The sequence below is a fragment of the Mytilus galloprovincialis genome, chromosome 14 (assembly GCF_965363235.1).
Source record: "Mytilus galloprovincialis chromosome 14, xbMytGall1.hap1.1, whole genome shotgun sequence".
Lineage (NCBI taxonomy): Eukaryota > Metazoa > Mollusca > Bivalvia > Mytilida > Mytilidae > Mytilus > Mytilus galloprovincialis.
In genome coordinates this window covers 50,381,816-50,404,101 of record NC_134851.1, presented here as the reverse complement: position 1 = coordinate 50,404,101, position 22,286 = coordinate 50,381,816, and the positions used below count along the sequence as shown (strand labels likewise).

At 31.8% G+C, this 22,286-nt stretch overlaps 1 protein-coding gene and 1 long non-coding RNA gene across 3 annotated transcripts in view; both read right to left on the bottom strand.

Moving 5' to 3' along the window:
• Positions 1–22,286, bottom strand: part of LOC143059257 (uncharacterized) — a 112,157-nt gene that overhangs the window by 72,988 nt on the left and 16,883 nt on the right. The window lies entirely within an intron of this gene.
• The window catches only part of LOC143058684 (ubiquitin-conjugating enzyme E2 E1-like), a 28,296-nt gene continuing 7,243 nt past the window's right edge, over positions 1,234–22,286 (bottom strand). For both annotated transcript variants that reach the window (XM_076232147.1, XM_076232148.1), the window contains exons 4-5: positions 6,003–6,135; positions 1,234–3,689 (exon numbers count right to left, since the gene is read on the bottom strand). In XM_076232147.1, the coding sequence (XP_076088262.1) occupies positions 3,438–3,689; positions 6,003–6,135 (385 nt within the window). In that variant the 3' untranslated portion in view covers positions 1,234–3,437. The remainder of the gene's footprint in view (positions 3,690–6,002; positions 6,136–22,286) is intronic.

The window sequence follows — 22,286 nt, the reverse complement described above, 5'->3', positions numbered from 1 at the left end:
TATCGACTTACAAGTGCCATTCTTTAAAGTTGAACACATCACCTAATGCAATTCCTGGTCTATACAATTCTTTTAAGTTTTGTGTTAATTGTTCTTTGCTATTTTCTATATAAGGTCATTCTGACTGATGACCTCACGTTTACGGTCATTGGGTCAAATCTGCTTAAAGCCATTATATCGGTTACTTATAAGATTACCATCCAACTGAAAGTAATGGCTACCACATTACTTAATTGGCATATACTAAAACTAGAACTAATAAGCTTAATGTAATGCTTCTTGCTGTAAATCATTTTTGTTTCATTCATTGTTTTTTACATAAATTAGGTGGTTCATTTTCTCATTTGAATTGTTTTATATTTGTCATTTCATAGCTGACTATGCATTAAGAGTTTTGCTCATTGCTGAAGGCCTAACAGTGACCTACAGTTGTTGACATCTATGTCATTTGGTCTCTGTTTGAGAGTTGTCTGACAATTATACCACATCTTCCTATTTTTATATTTTAAACACATACAAAATAGTCAGTTTCTTGTAAGGCCTGTCCTAATTATTTAGAAAAATCATTAGAAGCAAAATAGAGAGCACTTTGCCGATTTAAAAACTTGGAAGTTACTTCAATGTCAGTATACTACTGTACCTCAATCTAATAAGATTGTTCTACATATATCTTTAAAGGCCACAGTATAAAAGGTGAATCCTCAACCATAATCTTTGGTTTATCCACATCAAATTGGTAACTAAACTCCAAAGAAATTCTCCTGCCATTATTTGTATCAACTGGTGCTGCAGATACCAAGAAAAAGATCTTTACTCATTCATGTAGAAGAACCTTTATGGGGCACGCTCACACCCCTCACGGTCCTAATAAAGGGAAAAAGCTTTTAGTGACTGGAGAAAGTATGGTTTCAATCTTATATATAGCATCTGCAAACAAAATAAACTGATGGAAGGGTCAAATACTACCCATACCTTCTTGCTTGAACGGGATACTCTTCTTTGTAGCATGGGTTATAAAATGGCCAGTAAGTGAACATGCCAGTTGACAATTACATTACAAATCCGTGTTAGTCACTCACACAAATATTTCTAAATAACAAAGAAAACATTTGGATAACCTGTTTTGTGCATCCCTTTTCTAAATTTATTGTATGATTATATGTACTGTCACACTTTTTATTTAATTGCTGTTCAAGATTTCTTTTATTTGGTGAAGAACAACAAAACAATATATAATAAACATGTTTACCAATTTATTGACAATCATAACAACTTGTATAAAGGGAGGTAACCTCAATTATTTGTTTTGATGTGTAGCTCAACATGATTATGTCCCTTTATGTGACAATACACTCAAATTTATCTGTATTTGTTTTGGCTCTAAATTTTCATTTTTATTGAAAAAAATCCATAAATGTTTTGTTACTTCTCGTCTTATAATTGATACATGCCATGTTGAATATACACATTTTGCTGAGGCTATTTACTAACACAATGTTCAAAGGATAATAACTTGTTTCATTTCTTAAATAAGGAAACTAAAGTAAGTTCACCACTGATCAGATGTAGAATAAATTTTCAAAAAGCCCAACTTCTTTTCATTAGATTTTATTGATGTATTAATTTCCTTTTATTTAGCATATTGTAAATATGGAAAATTGAATCAAGTAAATAATATAATATTAATCAGATTTTTCAAGAATTTATTTCCATATTTTCATAAAATGGACTATTATTACATGGTTATTAGATATAATAAAAAAAAATCAGCTTTCTTTTAGTGCCAGACATTGCTAAATTCATAGAATGTCACAGCTGTTTGTAGTACAAAAAAAAACCAGTTGATTGAAACTTGTGTAGTCGAGAAGACATTGTCTACATTAAGAAAATCAGATCTAAAAAGCAAATACAAGTTCCCTTTCCAATATATTTGTCTGCCCATTCTATTAAAATTACAGTAAAAATATGAAAGAACTAACAATAACAAAATTTCAAATACAAAATATCTTTCTCTCAACAGACACAGCACAATACATACAACAACTTCTCTAACTCTCCCACACCTTTACTAATCTATGAAAGTTCATTAGGTATGCTCTAACACTCATTTCAACACAGTTTTACAATTGAAATGACATGAGGAAATACAACTAGTATTAAAATACAGCCGAGAGTTCATTGTATGATCATGAATCAGTACATGTTCATTTTCTTCTATTTTATGGAGTTCCATTTCACAATGGCTCAAAACAACATTTGTTTGTTAATTTTGGAGAATAGAAAGTATTACTTTAAGAACAAGTTGCCAAGAAAACAATCACGTTATGGTGATGAAAATAAGATAAGATAACTAATTTTCAATGGTATTTTTTTGAAAATGCTGTTTATTCTACTTTCTGTAATACATGAACATGTACATGTAATAACAAACTTTATGAAGTTGGCAACAATGAGACCGTAACCCAACATCTTTATAACTTAACAGTTAGTGGTCACTGCATCATGTAATTTGTTGAATATAAAATCTATAAAACACTGAACAAAAAACTAGTTGATTTTAGATGTAATTTTTTACTTCTTTTCTTTGCCTGATTTTGACTAAATGTTTTTTGAAAGATTTCCACACAGTCATGTGATTTGAATGTTATCAAACTATAGCATTTATCTTTTATTTCTTCAGAGATTCAGAACCAAATAAAACATATATCTTAAAAGGTCAACCATTTCTCATCATATTTGTACTAGTAAGATGGGGACTACTGAATGTTGTGCTGATCCAATCACCAGCCATTTTATTCACACATACTCCAGTCATGTGACTTGTCCAAATATGTTACATTCAACACTTCCAAATGTCACAACAACAGGTGCTCTTAGGACGATTATTCAAACAGCAACTCTTATAACATTACATACATATAAACAACTTACATAACATGCTCATGCAAGTACAACTAAAAACACTCAACTCCCTTAAATAACATGTGATAAAATGCTTACCCAATCAAATCTTACAAATAACATCTGACAAAAGGCTTACCCAATCAGATCTCACAAATAATACAAATAGACTTCACATACAATTACATAATAGTACATTACTTTAAAATATTATCTGGCAGTTCATTAATAATAATTTACACTTTCATCGACTGTCTGACTGAATTATAGTCATCTAAGCAGACTACCATGTGCTCCTGGATGCAACTCATAGTTCTTTTAAATCATTCATACGTTTTCATATCTGTTTCACAGACTTTGAATTTACAAATGAATACATTTTGAGTAATCCAGTATTTGAGGAGTCAATATTTGCCTCACTGTACTGCACATGAACAAAGATGACAAATGTAATTTTTTTCTATTTTGTATTCCAAAAGATTGCAGACAGCGTGGACAAATCTCATTCAGACATTTTTCTACAAGCAAACAGTCCGTTACAATCCTGTGGCAAATCGTTTTGTCCACTGTCTGGCGACTCTATCGTGTTCTGGCCGATTCTGTAGGTATTGTGTAGCAATGCTTCCCACTAGAGGGTCGGAGGGATTACAGTCTGTTAATAATGAACATATTGATAGTAAAACTTTTGATATTGTAAGGGCTGGGCTCCAATTGTCTTTCAAAATGTCCAGACATATAACTCCATTACTGTTTATGTTGCAATGGTAAATACGAGTCCTGAATGTAACCTGGAAAAGACAGCATAATTTTACAGAAGTTCAAAAAACATTAACAAATACATTATACTTTAAAAAGATTTATACTTGTGATACATATTTCAAAACCAGAGAATTAGATGTCAAATTTAAATTAATTTGTACAAAGTTTTAACCAATCAAACGAATGATAAAAATTAATAAACAATGAACTGTGAAAACAAGCTTTCTAATACACCCAAGCCTGCTGGGTAGATTTTTACCATAAAAGATCCATACAGGTCATTCATTGTATGTGGATATATATAGTATTTTTATATTAGACCTAGTTATGATTTCATAAGAAAATATGTTCACAGTATTTGAAGGTCATAATCTTAACACAATACTATATGGTAAACTAGGGTATTTAGGTGCTATATCATTTTTTTTAAGATGCAGTAAAATCTCTACATCAGTTAAGATTTTTTATTTTCTTTTATATTTGGCAAACTGCTTTACAGCTGTTGGATCTCAAACAATCTGAGCTGTCATAGAAAAAATAAGAGTTGCTGTTAAATTTTCTCTGCTAACACTTACATTTTTAATAATGCATCGTTCTTTGTTTTAACTTTATGCAGAAGAAGCTAGTACTTTTATTCGTGGGGAACAAATTTTCATGGTTTTCGTGGATGACTTTATCCACGAATTTAAGTGTCCAACGAAATAAAATAACTGTTGTCCAAATCAAGATATGGAAATATCCCCATATATTTGACTACTGATATGATCTAGGGAATATATATTGAATATCGCCAAATTTGAGAATACTATAATAGAAGTCACAAGACAAACACACTATGAACTACAACTGCAGGAAGATTTATACCAATTTAATCTTTGAAAATTTAAAATGTACAAATTTTGATCCTATAATTCTCAAAAAAAATATTTTTGATCCATGAAAGTCAGATATCCGGTATTGATATGCTATGATAAGTGTTCATTTTATATCCTCATAATTCTTGAAAGTATGGGAATTAATAATTTCATGCTGGGCTTGCTTTTGATAAGAACTATTTTACAATTCAAGATACATTTATAGCATTTGTTTATGTAACTGTTTTCTTAAGGTGACATGTTTATGCCTTAATTAACACCTTTGATGGTATTTAATCTGTTGATCACTATATCTCAGGTTAATTAGTGTGATCACTATGATTTACACATTTACATGGGTCAATGCTTACTTAGCAATTTCCTTCAATCCAGACAATTTGTAACCTTCGTTTTAAATGGCTTAAATTTTTCATTTTTTTTTTTAGAAAACTAAAATCCACGAATTTAAAAACCCATGAACATGTAAATGTTGCTCAAACCACGAAAATTGATACCCACAAATTAAAGTACTTTCACAGTACCAGTGTTCATGTCTTGAGACTGACATTCAGAAAGTCAAAACTTCCAGGCATCAAATCATTGAAACCAATAAATCTCACCAAACAACTTTAAGCCAGTTTTAGTATGAAATGTTTTATGAGTGACTAGCAGAGAAGAATACACTTTGTCTTACATTTTTTATGCTGTCAATATTACTAAAGTACTATTGTCCTCACAAAAATGTCAACTGACTGAATATTCCTTTTGTTTCAACTAATAATCATAGTTCTTTCAATGATAAAATTCTTCAATTCAAGATTTATCTCATTCCAAAGTTATTCTATTCTGTTCTATTATACGCTATACCTGATGAATGTTTCATCAGTTGTGGACTTATAAAGCTTGTACATCATTCGGTCATTGTTGGAGATTTGCCTCATTGGCAATCATACCATGTCACCATATTTTTATTTCTATATCAACTTTAGTATCAGTTCAGTTGTATAGCTCAATTTAATAGCAGAAATGACAGTCAAATGCATTTATATATTGTCTTATTTTCAGTATTGTGTGTTTACACATCTAGCTTCTGTTAAAATTGTGAAATTGTGCTATTCCATTTACGAAGGTAGTTATGCCCTTTAACGACAGACGTCGACCAGTCATTTTCGGCTACCATTAGTGTCGCGTCAAATTGGTTAAAATTTAACCGTGATTGGTCAAAATATTTTCATCATGATTCGTCAGAGGTCTCAAATAATTATCATTACCGTTATATTTGGAATCAGTCAATGTTTTTATAGTCTAAAAGAAAGTGTATTTTTTATCAACATACACCAAAAGTTACTGATAACGTCATATGGCAAGAATTTTTACCGTTTATCGTCATGAAGGTACTCCAATTACCACCCTCATTATCCCTGTAAATGAGTCAGGAAACATATAGATTACATGAATGAAGGAAGAAAAGTTACATGAAGAACTTACTTTTGGTGGTTTGAATGGATAATCTGTGGAGAAATGTATATCCAAGAAGAACACGCCCCCTTCATAGACAGATCCTGGGGGTCCAAGAATGGTTGACACCCATTCATACATATTGTCATTCTTGGGTCCAGCACTGAAAACAGAAAAAATAGAAAACTATGAAGGTTATGTACCAAATAAAAGATTTTTTACGATTTAATGCAGTCAATTTTCAACGAAAAGACTATATTTTAATTTCGTTTTGAATCTAAGTAGCAAGTATCCTTATAATTGGCCTGTTGAATTATTTATCTAATTTAAAAAAAACTTTTTCAGTGTTACATTTCTTCAAGTCAAAAGTCTGAAACAGTTCAACTTTGTAAGACCTATCCTGTAAGCTTAATGAGTGAACTGTTCATTCAGTTGAGCTGATAGTATGTGCTTCAAAGTAACAGTGGATAATTTAAAAAAAATATAATAAAACTGACATCTAAGCAAGACATCAAGCAAAGAACAGTTATTTTTCAAAATTAGAAACAGACATTTAGTGTTTTGACACCAGAAATCAATGCATGTTATTCCTGATTTAAATATAGTAATGCTACACACTGATTGGTTGGTTGTGTGTCAATGTGTGGTTATTTATAGTAACATTAACTGTGTTTATTGGTCTATGAAGTTCTTAAATGGAAATTCTAAATGTTCTAAACATGGTTCAGGTCAATTTTGATCTGCCTTTGTTTCATTAGATATTTTGTAACTTTCAAATATAATGCACTGGAGACTAAGTAGAGGAAGCATGTCGTTAGGCAAGGACATATATAGCAGCACACTTTTATTCTAAGAACGATATTGTTGTGACTTTCTAGGATGTTTCCCTACATTATGATCAACCCTAATTTAGATAAAATTTATTCAATAAATATCTTTAAAAATATCATTAGTCTTTTAGATAAATAAACTTTTTGTATAAAGTTCAGTGTCATGCAATCACTGCTGAAAATAATTTTGATGGATTTCTATAAAATAACACAATATCGGCAGTAATGATCCAAACTTTCAAAAAGGAGTGATACAAGGTGTTGACTTCACTTGCTGAATTGAGTATTGATTTTGCAATTGATACTAAAAAATTCCAGGTTATATCATCTAGGTTTATTAACAACTAATTCAGATTCTAAAAGACTATTTAGATAATTTTTTCCGATCTATTTTCTATAAGTTCTATCCTATTCTCTCACTTTAATTCTCTGTCCAACAATCAGGGACTATAATTACATTTAAAGTACTGAGAACAAATAAAAGTTTAGGTGAGTGATTAAATTTCTAGGTAGACCCACATAATGTTAACAGTTGAAGTCAGAAAGCAGCAGAATTCAATAGAAACTGACTGAACTGTTACATCTCATGCAGTTCAATGAATTCACAGTTTAACAATTAGGTTTTCCGTGTTGTACAAGCTGTATCAATTTCTTTCTAAGTATGTCATTTACAGGTATATGTAATGTATTTGTAATATAGGGGTTTGACCAGTTTTACCCTTGCAATGTTTCTCAAACATATTTAATGTACTCAGTACTACATGTGTGTAATAATTATAGATTATCGTTGATCGTCTCAACGAGATTGATTTTCTCGCTTGAGCTGGTACAGCGAAAGTGAGAAAAGCAATCGAGTTGAGATGACCAATGATAATCTGTTTATCGCTATTTTACCTATGACAGCGTTGTCAGTTTCAATGTCAATTTCGTTAGCAACGCCATATGACCTCCTTAGTTTCTAGCGATAATTTTTCCATCTCAAGCGAAGAGCATGATATGAAAATTATCACAAAAAAAGATCAAAAGAAAAATGCACAAAATAGCGATAATTCAGATTAATCTGTATAGCATTTGGACCTTGAGCCAATCATCTGCTTTTAACACAGGTTTTACTGTTGTCATTTAATTTTACCTGGAGAAGTGTATCAGAGTTCATTTGTATGTTTGCATTCTTTCAAGTTCTGCTAATTATAGATTATCGTTGATCACATCTCAACGAGATTGATTTCCGCGTGAGCCGAAATGACGAAAGTGAGAAAGACAATCGAGTTGAGATGAACAATGATAATCTGTTTATTGTTTTTTTACATATGATGACGACGTCAATTTCATGTCAATTTCATTAGCAACACCATGCCGCGGGCCTCCTTAGTTTTTAGTGATAATTTTCCATCTCATGTGAGTAGCATGATATGAAAAGTTATCACAAAATAAAGATCAAAGGAAAAATGCACAAAATAGCAATAAATATTGTTCTAAAAAATTTTTGGCAACTAAAACGTTTGGCCTACCATTTCCTTCATCAAACTTATAACACTAGGTACTATACAAGCTTTTTGTATGATTTGTATGAATGAAATAAAATTTGACAAAAACATTTTTAGGAAGATGTTACTTTTTGGTTTATTATCAAGTCAATAAATTTTGGACTTCAAAATGGGGGCTTCCTCTTAATACAGTCATATAATAAATATCTGTTTTATAAAGATATTTCAACAAAATTCACAAGTAATGTATAAAATACTTGTATGTCAGAGGCGGATTTAGAGGGGGGGCCCAGGGGGCCCGGGCCCCCCCTTTTTGGGAAAAAAATTGGTTGCTTTTATAGGGAATCACTGAAGCGTGACTGGAGCGGGCCCCCTCTTAGCGCAGTAAGTGGGCCCCCACTTATGAAAATTTCTAGATCCGCCAGTGTATGTAATCTCAAAATTGTCAATCCCAGTGTTTATTATGCTTCCTTCAAGCAACACAAAGTCTTCTCTAATGCTTCAAACGTTATTCAAAAGTCAGTACAAATCAGTCAGTACAAATCATTGATGATAGAAGTTGTTGACTTTGCCTGCTGCGTTGACTATTGATTGTATAATCTAAACTAAAAAGTCCCTGAACCTTCTGGTTGTATCATCCATTCACTTTATTCTATTTCAGATTTCTACATAATTTGTCAATTCCTGTTGGTGAACTTCCATCTTTATCAAACATCTATGGTTAAGTTTTTTAATGTTATTTAATATTCAGTTGGAATGGTGAATTGAATATTGATTATATAATCTATAATTAGAAGTCCTCTAAACCTCTAGGTTATGTCATCTATTAAATAAATGGAAAGAACACTTTTAAACTATTTTTGATTTCTACAAGGCCATTTAAACTACATGTATTGTTTTTTTTTCAAAAATGATCAGCTTTGCAATATGAAATTATGCTTCAAGTCCAACATTTGATTTAAATGTATTCTTCACTTCTCATTTCATTTCCATAACTTTTTTAAGTTATATATTTTCAATCCTTTCTAACATCATTCCAGGATTATTTTCTAAAATAACTGAGTTGCATCATATGGGAAGACATTGACTGGATAAAACAAGTATAGATATTATTTACTTGTAGGTACATGTACTTTGAGAATAAATTATGAAGACAAAAAATGAAATTTGGAAAAAAATTGTGTAATCCAGAAAACATTACTAGTTAATCAACAACAAACATCTAATGATTATTTGATGTCACTGAGACAGCAATCAAACATTACAAGTTAACCAACAATCAATTTCTTATGATTCTTTTTAGCTTTTTTTGGCGAAATAATAGCAATTCATAGGTGTACAAGTGATTAAAAAGTCATTATTGATAATCTAAAAAGCACCTGCAAACCACAGGCACCGAATTTAGTTATTTATAAAAATAAACTAACTGGAGACATTATCAGCTACAGAATACAGGTCACCTTCAACATTGAGCAAAATCCATACCACAGAGCAAGTTATAAAAGGCCCATTGTCTTTAGATAGCAAAATGTTTATCAATTCAAATGACAAATTTTATTTTTAAACTAACTGCTAGATACAAAACAACAAACATGAAAGCAAGATAATATACAGGTACAACCACTGGATATTTATTTTCAAACTTTTGTCATCTGCTACGGAACAGCTATTACTTATGTTTAAATATTGAAATAAATATAAATCAGGTGACTTGAAGGACATTTGAGTATCAGTTTTTTCTTCAAACTATTCCCCAGAAAATCCATAGTAAATAATGATTCAGATGAGGTCAGAGGCATTCAGAAACCATTTTCTTATCCAAATCTATTCCCCAGATAATTCAAACTGATAATTAAAAGTGAGTTTTAGAAACATCACTGTACATGGTAGCTTGAGGACACAGTCATGCTGATTAATCTGGTAACTGGTCAACATTAATATTAGTAGTACATGTATAGATGATAGATCCATCATAGTCCATCAGTAATTCTTCCCCTAAATCTAGATTTTCATCCTCAAGCTTCTAATGCCCATTATCAGCACCTTGGTTCCCTTCATTCAATTAATAATCTATCACCAAATCTGTTAAATCCTCAATTATATTCTATCAATATTCTCAAATTAAATTTATACAAAGTTACAAACTACTATTCCTTATATTTCTTTTTTTAAGAAATCAACAAATTTCCCTTCTGTGTTGACATTAAATGCTTGTATACTGACATCTTTATGCTTTGATTGATATTTTTTTCACATCCTTAATCAATAAAACTGAATTCAATATTACATCATCAACAAACTGAAAAGAGGTATAATCTCTTCATAAATAATTGTTCACTATCTCTCAGTCCTTACTAAATATCCCATATGGACCCCATCCAAGGTCATTCAAGCATACCATGGTAATAAATCATATATTCATTTCATAAACATTACATAATGATTAGCCTTGCAATGTATAATGTATAGTTTTAGTAAACACTGATTATTGTCAGTTATTATATTTAGCAAATTGATAATATAAAAATTTTTCAAAAGACAAAGATTGAGGCCCTAAATGGGTATTTAAATTCACATTATAATTTGAATGTTAAAATCTATCAATATGTACTCTTTAAATCATGCACTATTTCTTGCAGTATAAACTCTTGTCAAATATGTGATGGACTCTGTCTATTGTTTTGCTTTCTAATTTTGCATTTGAATTTTAATGTGTCATTTTTTTAATGATTGAAAAGCCTGATTTCATCAATGGTATGTTCAAACTCTAATTTGTCCTAAAAATGAAAAAAAATAAATAAATGAATTTAAAAGTTTTCTCTCCAATTCAAATGATGTTTATAATGAAACCATCCTGAATTAAACAGTGTCATTAGCACTGTTCAGCAAGACTTGATGCTAAACAACAATAATTTGTATTTTGTCAATAAGAGAAGTACTATAATGCAGCAGACTGTATATTGACTGGACGGTAATCCTTACATTATTGGATACTATTTTGTATCAATACATATTTCTGCCTTCTGATTTACCAATGATGAATTACAAACAGAAAGGACAGTATTAATTTTCATTTGGTTCTCTTTGTCTATAAAATTGTCAAATCATTATCAATATTGTAAATGTAAAAAGTATTTTTAAAATACATGTATATGTTGTCCATTAGTCCATTAGTCCATGAAAATGAGGTCAAGAGCAGATCAATGCTGCCAGACAGACATGTCCAGTCCTTACAAATTGAAACATGCCATACACCAAACATAGTTGACATATTGCAAAAAAGGACCTCATCCATGAAAACTTAACATTAGCCAATGAACAGTAAAAATGAGTTCAAGGTTATACAAACCCTGTCAGACAGACATGTAGACCTTGCCATTCTATATACCAAATATACGTGTAGTAATCATATTACCCACAGTACAAGAGAATGCTATAATCAAAGCACTGTAAGCGCTGAAGGCAGTTAACCAAAAACCAAGGCAACCGTAATAATGAAAACTGTGGCAATGTTGCCACAACATTAAACATTCATATATAGTCCATTCATGTTTATGTAATGATTTATTTATTAAGGCAAATAATTTATATGTTATCAAGGTTTCAAAAGCAATGCATATATCAATGTATATTTTTTTATGGTGAGTCTGCAGTGGTACAAGTTCCCAATGATTGCAGTTGTTCTACTTGGTAGTTAACTTTGGTTTTATTTGACTGCTAGAAGTTCAAGTTGACTTAGTATGAACATGTAATTGTATGAACGGACTGGTTTCCCTGGAAAGAAAACTGAGTTTTTGTTCTATAGTACAAAAGTTATGAGACACGAATCAGACAAATGTTCACTACAACAGGGATCAAAGGTGAGGTCTGACTGACCTGCCCAAAGTAAATGTAAATGATTTGTTATTTTGTCCTATACATATGAATATATATAATTTAGGTGTGGAGATCTCAACGGTTTTCAAGTTCTCAAACAGGTAGGGGTAGGCAGAGGATTGAGAGGGGCCGCCCCCCCCCTTTTTTGGGAAAAAATTGGTTGCTTAAATAGGGAATCACTAAAGCGTGACTGGAGCAGGCCCCCTCTTAGGTCAGTCAGTGGGCCCCCACTTACGAAAATTTCTGGATCCGCCACTGGGGATAGGGTGACCCTAGGGACTTCCCCTACATTTCATTTTATTTGTTATATTGTCCCATGCATGAATATATATGGTTTAGGGGTGGGGATCTCATTGGTTTCAAAGTTCTCAAACAGGAGGGGTAGGGTGACCACAGGGACTCCATCTATATTTCATTTAATTAGTTACAGTTATTTTATTTGATTTGTTATATTGTCCCATACATGAGTATATATGGTGTAGGGGTAAGGATCTTGACCATTTCCAAGTTCTCAAACAGGAGGGTGTACAGTGATCTCAGGGACTCCCCTATCTTTCATTTGAATTGTTATATTGTCCCGTACATGAATATATGGTTAAGGGGTGGCGATCTCAACAGGTTTCAAATTCTCAAACAGGAGGGGGTGGGGTGACCCAAGGGACTCCCCTATATTTCATCTGATTTGTTATATTGTCCCATACATGAATATATATGGTTTAGGGGTGGGGATCTGGACCATTTTTAAATTCTAAAACAGGAAGGGTGGGTGACCCCCCAGCGACTCTTTCTATATTTCATATGATTTTTCATATTGTCACAAACATGAATATATATGGTTGCACCCCCCCCCCCCTTATATTTGCAAAGCATGGGTTGTTCTCAGCTTAATAAAGAATATTCCGATAATTTTACCTCAAATTTTTTTTAGCCTCGCTCTGCTCGGCCAAAATTTAAGTTTGCGCCCTTCCTAACCTAAAATCCTGGATCTGCCCCTCATATGGTTTAGGGGTGGGGAGCTCGACCGTTTCCAAGTTATCAAACAGGAGGGGGTAGGTTATACTTACATTTAGGTATATATGATATAGTTGCATTATTTGTGAAAATAAAGAAAGACACTTTCAGCTACTTTAATTGACCCTTCAAAATTGAGAAAAACAAATAACCCTTCGAAATTGCAGTAATATGTTTACACTTTAAAAGCATCTCACATGCATTATCATCATTTATCACTGATAAAGAAAATTTAGACTGTGACCATGAATATGTATATTTTTAGATATACTGTTCCCAGCTGTCACGTTGTATTGGATTTTTAAATTAAAATTTGTCAAAAAGTAATTTTGAGTTTCTGTACAGAGGCGGATTTAGGGGGGGGGGAGGGGCAGGGGGCCCGGCCCCCCCCTTTTGGTGAAAAAATTTGGTTACTTATATAGGGAATCATTGAAGCATGACTGAAGCGAGCCCCCTCTTAGGTCAGTCAGTGGGCCCCCACTTATGTAAAAAGTAAAAACACAAAAATACTGAACTCCGAGGAAAATTCAAAAAGGAAAATCAAAAATCAAAAGGCAAAATCAAAAGTCCAAACACATCAAACGAATGCATAACAACTGTCATATTCCTGACTTGGTACAGGCATTTTCTAATGTAGAAAATGGTGGATTGAACCTGGTTTTATAGCTAGCTAAACCTCTCACTTGTATGACAGTCGCATCAAATTCCATTACATTGTCAACGATGCATGAACAAAACAAACATACTCAAAGAGTAAAAATGTCAAAAATAGGGGTACAACAGTCAATATTGTGTTATCATCTTAATATCACTACATAAACAACAAATGTAAATTTCTGGATCCACCACTGCTGTATAAAATATTTTTCTGCTTTTTCTTTCTTTTACATAAAAATTATATCTTCTAGTGTTTATATTCATTTACCATGCATAGATTTATTTTTTCATCTGCTTTGATTTATTTAGTAATTGATCGCCAAACCCGGAATTATCCTTATCCGCTTCCGGAATCGTATCCGATATTGTAAAATTTTGTCTTCACGGCCGCCATTGTTATGTGTTTACAATGTTGTTTTTGTCAATCAGATACGATTTTACTCGAATTTATACAATATTTGTCAGCGATTTTCTGTATAAAGCTAGCGGTTGAACAAAATGAATATCGCTGTCATAAATAATAATGATAAAAATAAGTTTTTAGCTCGTTTAATTGGAGACTTTGGTGAACATGGTGAAAAGGTTTGCAAAGTAATTTCTTATTTCTTTCAAGTGGAAGGTAACTACGTCGGGCATAGCTAGAAACCAACTATCCTATTCGAAATTCCGCTTGCAAAAGTGGAAGGTCGAGGACCTCGGACCACCGCTAATTTACACACATGCCTCTAAATTGAAAAGCTACGAAAATTTCTTTTTCTAATTTGAAATTGCCGCCAACAGCATGAACAGTTGAACTTATATAATAGACTACTGACGTACAAAATGTAGTTGTACTACGTATTGATGACAAACAATATCCCTACGACTTTTGCCATTTGGGAAATCTAAACTACTTGTCTTAAGAGATTTTCGGCAATTAAATAGTTCATACAATTGTTCTTTGACATCTTGGCTAAAAGCACAAGTCATAATGAACTGCACAAGGATTCTTAATAAGCACTACTTCCTATGTGTAACTTCAAAACTTTTGGATAAATCGACGATCATTTACGGTTTTTCTGGTCATATTTTTTGTAATCCAGAATAAAAAGTATTAAAAAAGTGTTCAATTAGTTATATATAACATAGTAGCGAGCTAGGTAATAACAATGGCAAGTATTTCAGCATTTATTGGGTAGAACACAAATCTAGGGTGCTCGCATAATGCAGCTTAACTGCATAAAAATAGCTTAGAACTACACCATGAAATTGAGGTCGAGGACAAACAGAAACTTAGAACATAAGAAATATGTATACAAAGTATAAAAGAATGCAGGTATGAGAGCTTCTGATGATGCTGTATACAAAGAGTTTCTACTGTTGCTGTACCATAAAAACATCCCTTTGTCTTATATTCTACCACACATCAAGGTCATACAAATAGTTTCTACTGTTGCTGTACCATAAAAACATCCCTTTGTCTTATATTCTACCACACATCAAGGTCATACAAATAGTTTCTACTGTTGCTGTACCATAAAAACATCCCTTTGTCTTATATTCTACCACACATCAAGGTCATACAAATAGTTTCTACTGTTGCTGTACCATAAAAACATCCCTTTGTCTTATATTCTACCACACATCAAGGTCATACAAATAGTTTCTACTGTTGCTGTACCATAAAAACATCCCTTTGTCTTATATTCTACCACACATCAAGGTCATACAAATAGTTTCTACTGTTGCTGTACCATAAAAACATCCCTTTGTCTTATATTCTACCACACACCAAGGTCATACAAATAGTTTCTACTGTTGCTGTACCATAAAAACATCCCTTTGTCTTATATTCTACCACACATCAAGGTCATACAAATAGTTTCTACTGTTGCTGTACCATAAAAACATCCCTTTGTCTTATATTCTACCACACATCAAGGTCATACAAATAGTTTCTACTGTTGCTGTACCATAAAAACATCCCTTTGTCTTATATTCTACCACACATCAAGGTCATACAAATAGTTTCTACTGTTGCTGTACCATAAAAACATCCCTTTGTCTTATATTCTACCACACATCAAGGTCATACAAATAGTTTCTACTGTTGCTGTACCATAAAAACATCCCTTTGTCTTATATTCTACCACACATCAAGGTCATACAAAAACTGACAAGTTAGGAAGTGTCCTGTTAAACAGCATTTTGAAGTAGAAGGAGGCTTTGAATTAAGTAACATAGAGAAGCTATTCAGGTGTGAAAAATATCAAAAGTAATGTTAACCCACTTGCTATGACTTTATAACATGAACATGTATTTCAAAATTAACTCAAAAAGGTTAATGTGATTTTGATGAAAATCATATGGTGTCATACATAGATTACTTAAACAAATCTTAGGAAATTTCATGATTGAAACAAAGAAACAAGGTTAAATCTTAATTCCTCTATCCATTTCGACAACCATGTTATAAATGAAGTGAAAATCACCTAAACATTCAAAGGGAATGTACCTGTACGTTCACTCACTGATCCTGACAAACCAGAATTATTGTCTAATATCTTAGCTGTGGTTGAACAGATTACAATGGGTCAATAAATAATTATATGCAGGTTCAATAATCTCATTTACAAACACATTTCCTATTAGAAGTAGATAACTTTCAGTCGATTTTTTTAATGTAGATGAAAGTTGATCTGTCTGTCATTAAATTAAAATACAATATATGCATACTGGTACATATATTTAGAGAGCATGTGTAAATGAAGGTATCAACCATTCTGGTTTAGTTTGTGTTGAGAAGAAAGTCCTCCCAGAATTACTGCCAATGAAATTTTTGAAACCTGCCTAAAAGCAGAACCCTTATTTTGTGTGCACTTGTATTTTTTTTAAATCACAATTTTGTTTATTCAAATATGGAACTCTTAGCACAAAATGGCAATTTAAAAGTAGTCATGGAAATCTTCTCTGTATCAATACTATTTTAGTAAATCTTAAGCAGAAGTGAGTGTATATTACTTTTCCGATATAGACCTTCTATAGCTGTATAGTATGTACTTGTGATATAAATAATTGTCATAAAGATAAAACCTATTTACATTCAATTAAATCTTTGCATATATCTAAGATATGACATTGCTGCCAAACAAGACTCTCACTAGATGTCAAGGTCATTTAAAAGACTTGCATCATCTGATTAAAATTTAAACAGACACTGTATATTAAACTATACTGCATGAATTGTCACGTAACTACTCAGTTTCCTCAATTTCTTTATACTGACATTAAATATATAAACCTCACAGATAATGAACTGACCTCATGTTCACTGTAAAATCTGCCTTTTATTCATATTGATTTTAATGATAGCATCAAAGCAGCATCATATTATACAGTATCATTTGTCCTCAGCGTGGAGTCAGTTTCTTAGCACAGTAACCTAATTTCTAATTCTGTATCATATTTATTATGTGTCTTTTAAAAAAAAAAGGTTTGTCAACTGCCCAAAAAGTGTACTTTAATTTACATTATAATTCTACACATCAAGTTGTCTTCTTGATAAATAATCTTCTCCTATTCTTCCAACATTTGAAACAATAAATTCAAATTGATTGCTCAGTTGGTTATCACTTTGCTGGGTTTCACATTTTAGTAGTTATAACATGTAAGTGGCAATCTGGAACTAGAATAAGACATTTATAGACAGAAACTAACTAATTTCAGAGACAAATAAGTGTTTCTGTCTTGTAAAAGTTCTAAAGATTAAAAAGACATTTGGAAAATAAACTACACTACTCTATTCATGGCTAAGTAGATCACCATAAAGCTCAAACTAAAGAATCAGAATTCATTATAATTTTTCAAAGAAAAAAAATGTCACATGACCACCAAGATGACTCTTCACAAAACAAATAACCAAATTGCTTCCAGCAGTTGATTTCCTAAGGTCAAAGTGGGTCTCATTGGGGTCTAAGCGTGACGCGGGATTGCTGATTTTTTGTAAGCGTGAAACGTGAAAGTCAAATTATTGTGTAGGGAAAACGGGAAATGGGGTCTAGCGGGACCCAGGAAATGACAAAAAAATGAGAATTGCTTACGTACATAGTGTAAGCGGGATACAGGAATCTGACAAAACAGTAAGCAGGATCCGAGATCGGAACCCCCAATGAGACCCCCGTCAAAGTGAAGTACATACATGTATGTGGTTCCTACTACATGCAAATTGAAACAATCTCTGGTTAAAGTTCTTGTTATAGAACAAAAAAAATAATTTAGAGGCCAAATCAAGGACCTAAAACATAGCTTAGTAATCTATCTAAATTATCAAATATCGGTAGGCTAAAAATATCTTACTTTATTCAATAATAATGTAAATTTATACCTGGATGTGGTACAATTAACATAAAACAGAATAAATAAAGATGTGAAAAACCTAAAAAAGTGCAGAAAGAATATGAACATTGTAGTTTAAATAACTTTCAAAAGAAACAACACTGACTTTTAATGAACTTGTAATAAAAAAATCTAACATGAGAATATGTTAAAGAAATATATAAAGATATCGATAATATTTATAAAAGTAATAAGTTTGTTGTATTCCTGTCATGTTCACAAGTTGTGTGCTGTTAAAAGTCTGCACCAAAATCTTTCCCACTACTAGTCTGTAAACCATATACATGTTTTTATGTGTTCAAACAAAGTATTGCAAATGCTTTCCAAATAAAATTGAACACGTCTGGGGCATCAGACAAGTGACTGACAGGCGAAAAGAACAGTGAACTCTAAAACTGTGTGTAATACATATAACATCTCAATGTATCAATGGATGTTTTATTTTATATTAACACTTAGGTTTATATCATAATAATTTTTTGTAAATAAAAGAGCACAGGTTACTTTTTTAGCATTTCATATTAAAAGAATATCAATAATAATCTCAGTTTTGATGATTTTTGTTGAGTAACCATAACTTTTCAATTATTTATAGAGCCCTATACTGCACGATCTAGAACCAAATTTTCAAACTTCATTACATATTCATGTGTTGGTCATGTCAAAGGAACAAGTAAGCTAAGTAGTCAAAAGCTGTTTGAAAGGTATTCCATGGAACAAGATTCCACATGAATGACATGGAATATATGCTTAAGTAAAACTTATTTATTCGAACTGTGACGGTGAGGTTGAGTTACAAAGAGTAGAATATCTGTCTGCTTAATTTTAACTAATTTTTTTTTTCAATGGCATTTTTAAACACAGTATTATAGATTTATTGACAATCTTCTAGACATCTAATTTTTGATCTGTAACATATTGACACTCATTCTTTTGTTGTGGAATAGGATCAAATAAAATTGATCTGTGGACATACCTTTTTATGTTTTTGGGTTGCTGTCTCTTTGACATATAATACATCCCACATCTCTTATTAATCATAAGACATACATACTATTGATTAGCAAGACTGCTGAAATCATCAACATTTGGATGTATATAACCTTTAACCTTTGGATATAAAGCAGCTGCTCAGTTGGCATTGTTTTGTACATTTTCCAAACAAAAATCAAAATTAACTTCCTTCCATTCATAATGTCAATGAAAATGAATCAATGTGTTGTTACATAATATGGTGGAATTATTCTGAATTAGTTAATCAATGCCTGATTAGTAATTATATTGCACTTGTCAAATCACTTAAAAAATTATACTGTACAAATTCCTAAAAATTAACTAAGCAAATCAAAATCATTCTCCTATATCCATTTTTTGTCTGGCCTTATCAGGGATATATAACAATTGAGTTAGTCCTCAAACAAAGGAGAAGTATCAACAGATTCTCTCAGGAGGACACAGTTCATCTCATTTAATATGACCATCAGTACATGGAGTTACTATACCGGTAATTCATTTGATTCATGTGTAACAGTTTAATATCGTTAAAACTGAGCAAATAATGCATCTTAAGAACACTCAACACTGGCTCACTTATAGTAATTCTTTGATTTGTTTAAACTTAAGTTTACAGCTGTACAAAAACTCTTTAATAAGCCTATCTGAAACAGATAAAACATTAAGCAGTATTTATGAGGTCATATTCATTTTAATTTTAAGATCTTTTGATATTCTTATCCATCCCTGCTTTGAGATATTCAACATTATGTCTGTATATACATCAGTGGCAGATCCATGCAGGGGAGGGCTCCCCTTTCTCCTTTAAAATTTGTGGATCTGTCCATGTACATGTTGAGTTACTTTTAAAATAATTCAGACATTCAAGCAAAAATAAATATAAAATAAAAATTTCTCTCCCTTCCCAAATTTTTATTGATGAGAGGAAAATTATAAGATTTCAAAATAAAAATTGTTCAGATTCCATGGACCTGATGGTTAAGAACATGGTCTTGACAACATAACTTTGATTTTTGTCCATCCTATTTACATATGATAGAATTTATTTTGTCTGTAACACCTCATTAGGTTAAATCACCTGTCACAATCTATGTACAATGTTATTTCCCTCCTCATATTTTTTATTAAAAAGAAGTAAAATCCTCAATTTAATACAAATATAAATTAATATATGTCAAGGTCGTTTACAAAATTAGTAAGCATAGATATAGTATGTACAAAACTACATGTCACTCTCCAGGTTTAGTCACAACTCTCTCTACATTACAGTGAAGCTCTGTATCACACCAACCTTTAAAACTTTTTAAGGCCAAATAAAAATATATGTGTGGTTCCAGTGACCCTACCTTCCCTACTTTTTCGTCTTGAAATTAGCCTACCTTAAAGATTTTATTGTCATTTTTCATTAAGCACTGTTAAAGTCAGAATGATGCTCCCATAGACTCAATGTAAAAAAAAACCATAAAATAAAAAAAAATCCCTACCTACCTACCCACCTACCCTAACTTTTATTCAGATGTAACTGGAACCACACATACTATTTTATTTGGCCTAATAAGCCATTTAAATCTTCACATCATGAACCACAGAACTGAATAGCCAATTCAACAAGTTAGAACAAAACAGCTTTAAATATAAAATCAAATGACGTAGAAGTTACTCTATCATCACATGCAAATATATCAAAATTAAGATACAATTTGATATAGAAAATTTAATTACATTTTCCTTCCCTTTTCAGTATACAACCAATTAAATCAGATATGCTGAATAATTAAAATGTCATCATATTAGCTGCTATAAAACATTTATCTATTTGTTTGGCCTAAGATCAGTTTGTTTGCATAGATTTCACTGTATTAACATCTAATCAATAGTGTACACCTAGGTAAATACTTTTGCACCTGTCCGAAATTGTCATTCTAGCTTTAAAGCTGTTTAACATGTATTTATTTGTTTAGCCTTAGATCAGTTTGTTTTGACAGGTTTCACTGTATTATCATCCAATCAATAGTGTATATCTAGGTAAATAAACTCGCACCTGTATACAAATGTCAAGGTTGTTTACAAAATTAGTAAGCATAGATATAGTATGTACAAAACTACATGTCTCTCTCGAGGTTTAGTCACAACTCTCTCTACATTACAGTGAAGCTCTGTATCTCATCAACCTTTAAAACTTTATACTAAGCTATTTAAATCCTCATATCGTAAACCACAGAACTGAATAGTCAATATTACAAGTTAGAACAAAACAGCTTTACATGTACTACTAATCCACCTTGAGTTAGTCAAAGTGACAAAAAGTCTGTTTTGAAGACACCCACTGATATTGTCTTCATTGTCTTGTATTGGGAGTCAATAGTCTCACCAATGTTTTATTGATTTATGTCACACTTAAAAATCAGTCAATAATAAAATATATTAGCATGATGATATATCTGTCTGAAGTTCTACAATAAGCAGATCTATCCAGATTGATAACATTTCCCACAGCCCTAAATACCTTTAAACTATGAATTTGGACCTTCTTGTATCATTTTTTTTCTGGAATCTTGTCAACATCTCAATAATGCTTTGGTGAATTCGTGGACAGGACTGTATCCAGTAGAGATTTTCAGTGACCCCATCCCCATTGCAAATGATATGGACACTACCCATTGTTAATATCCTGGGCTTATTTATCAGCATGATATAAGGGTGAACCTAAAGGAATATTCATACATGTATTGTAGATGATGAGACAAGCCACTCTAACCATACAGTGTACACAAGGTATCTAAATGTACTTTCTGTATTAACATCCAAAGTAAATAATCTTGTGACTTTGCTGGATGCCTTTCCCTTTTTAACAGCTTATTTAGTCCCCCCTTTCTTTAGGTTAGGGTATATCTCATACAATGCACCATGAACTAATACTTATTTCACAACATTCAACATAAATAATAAATTCCAGAAATACAACAGCTTAAAACAATCGGCATGTGCTGCATTAAAATAAAATAAAACTATCTGTTCACATTTCTGGTCTGGAAACATATGCCAGTTTACAAGTGTACATGTTT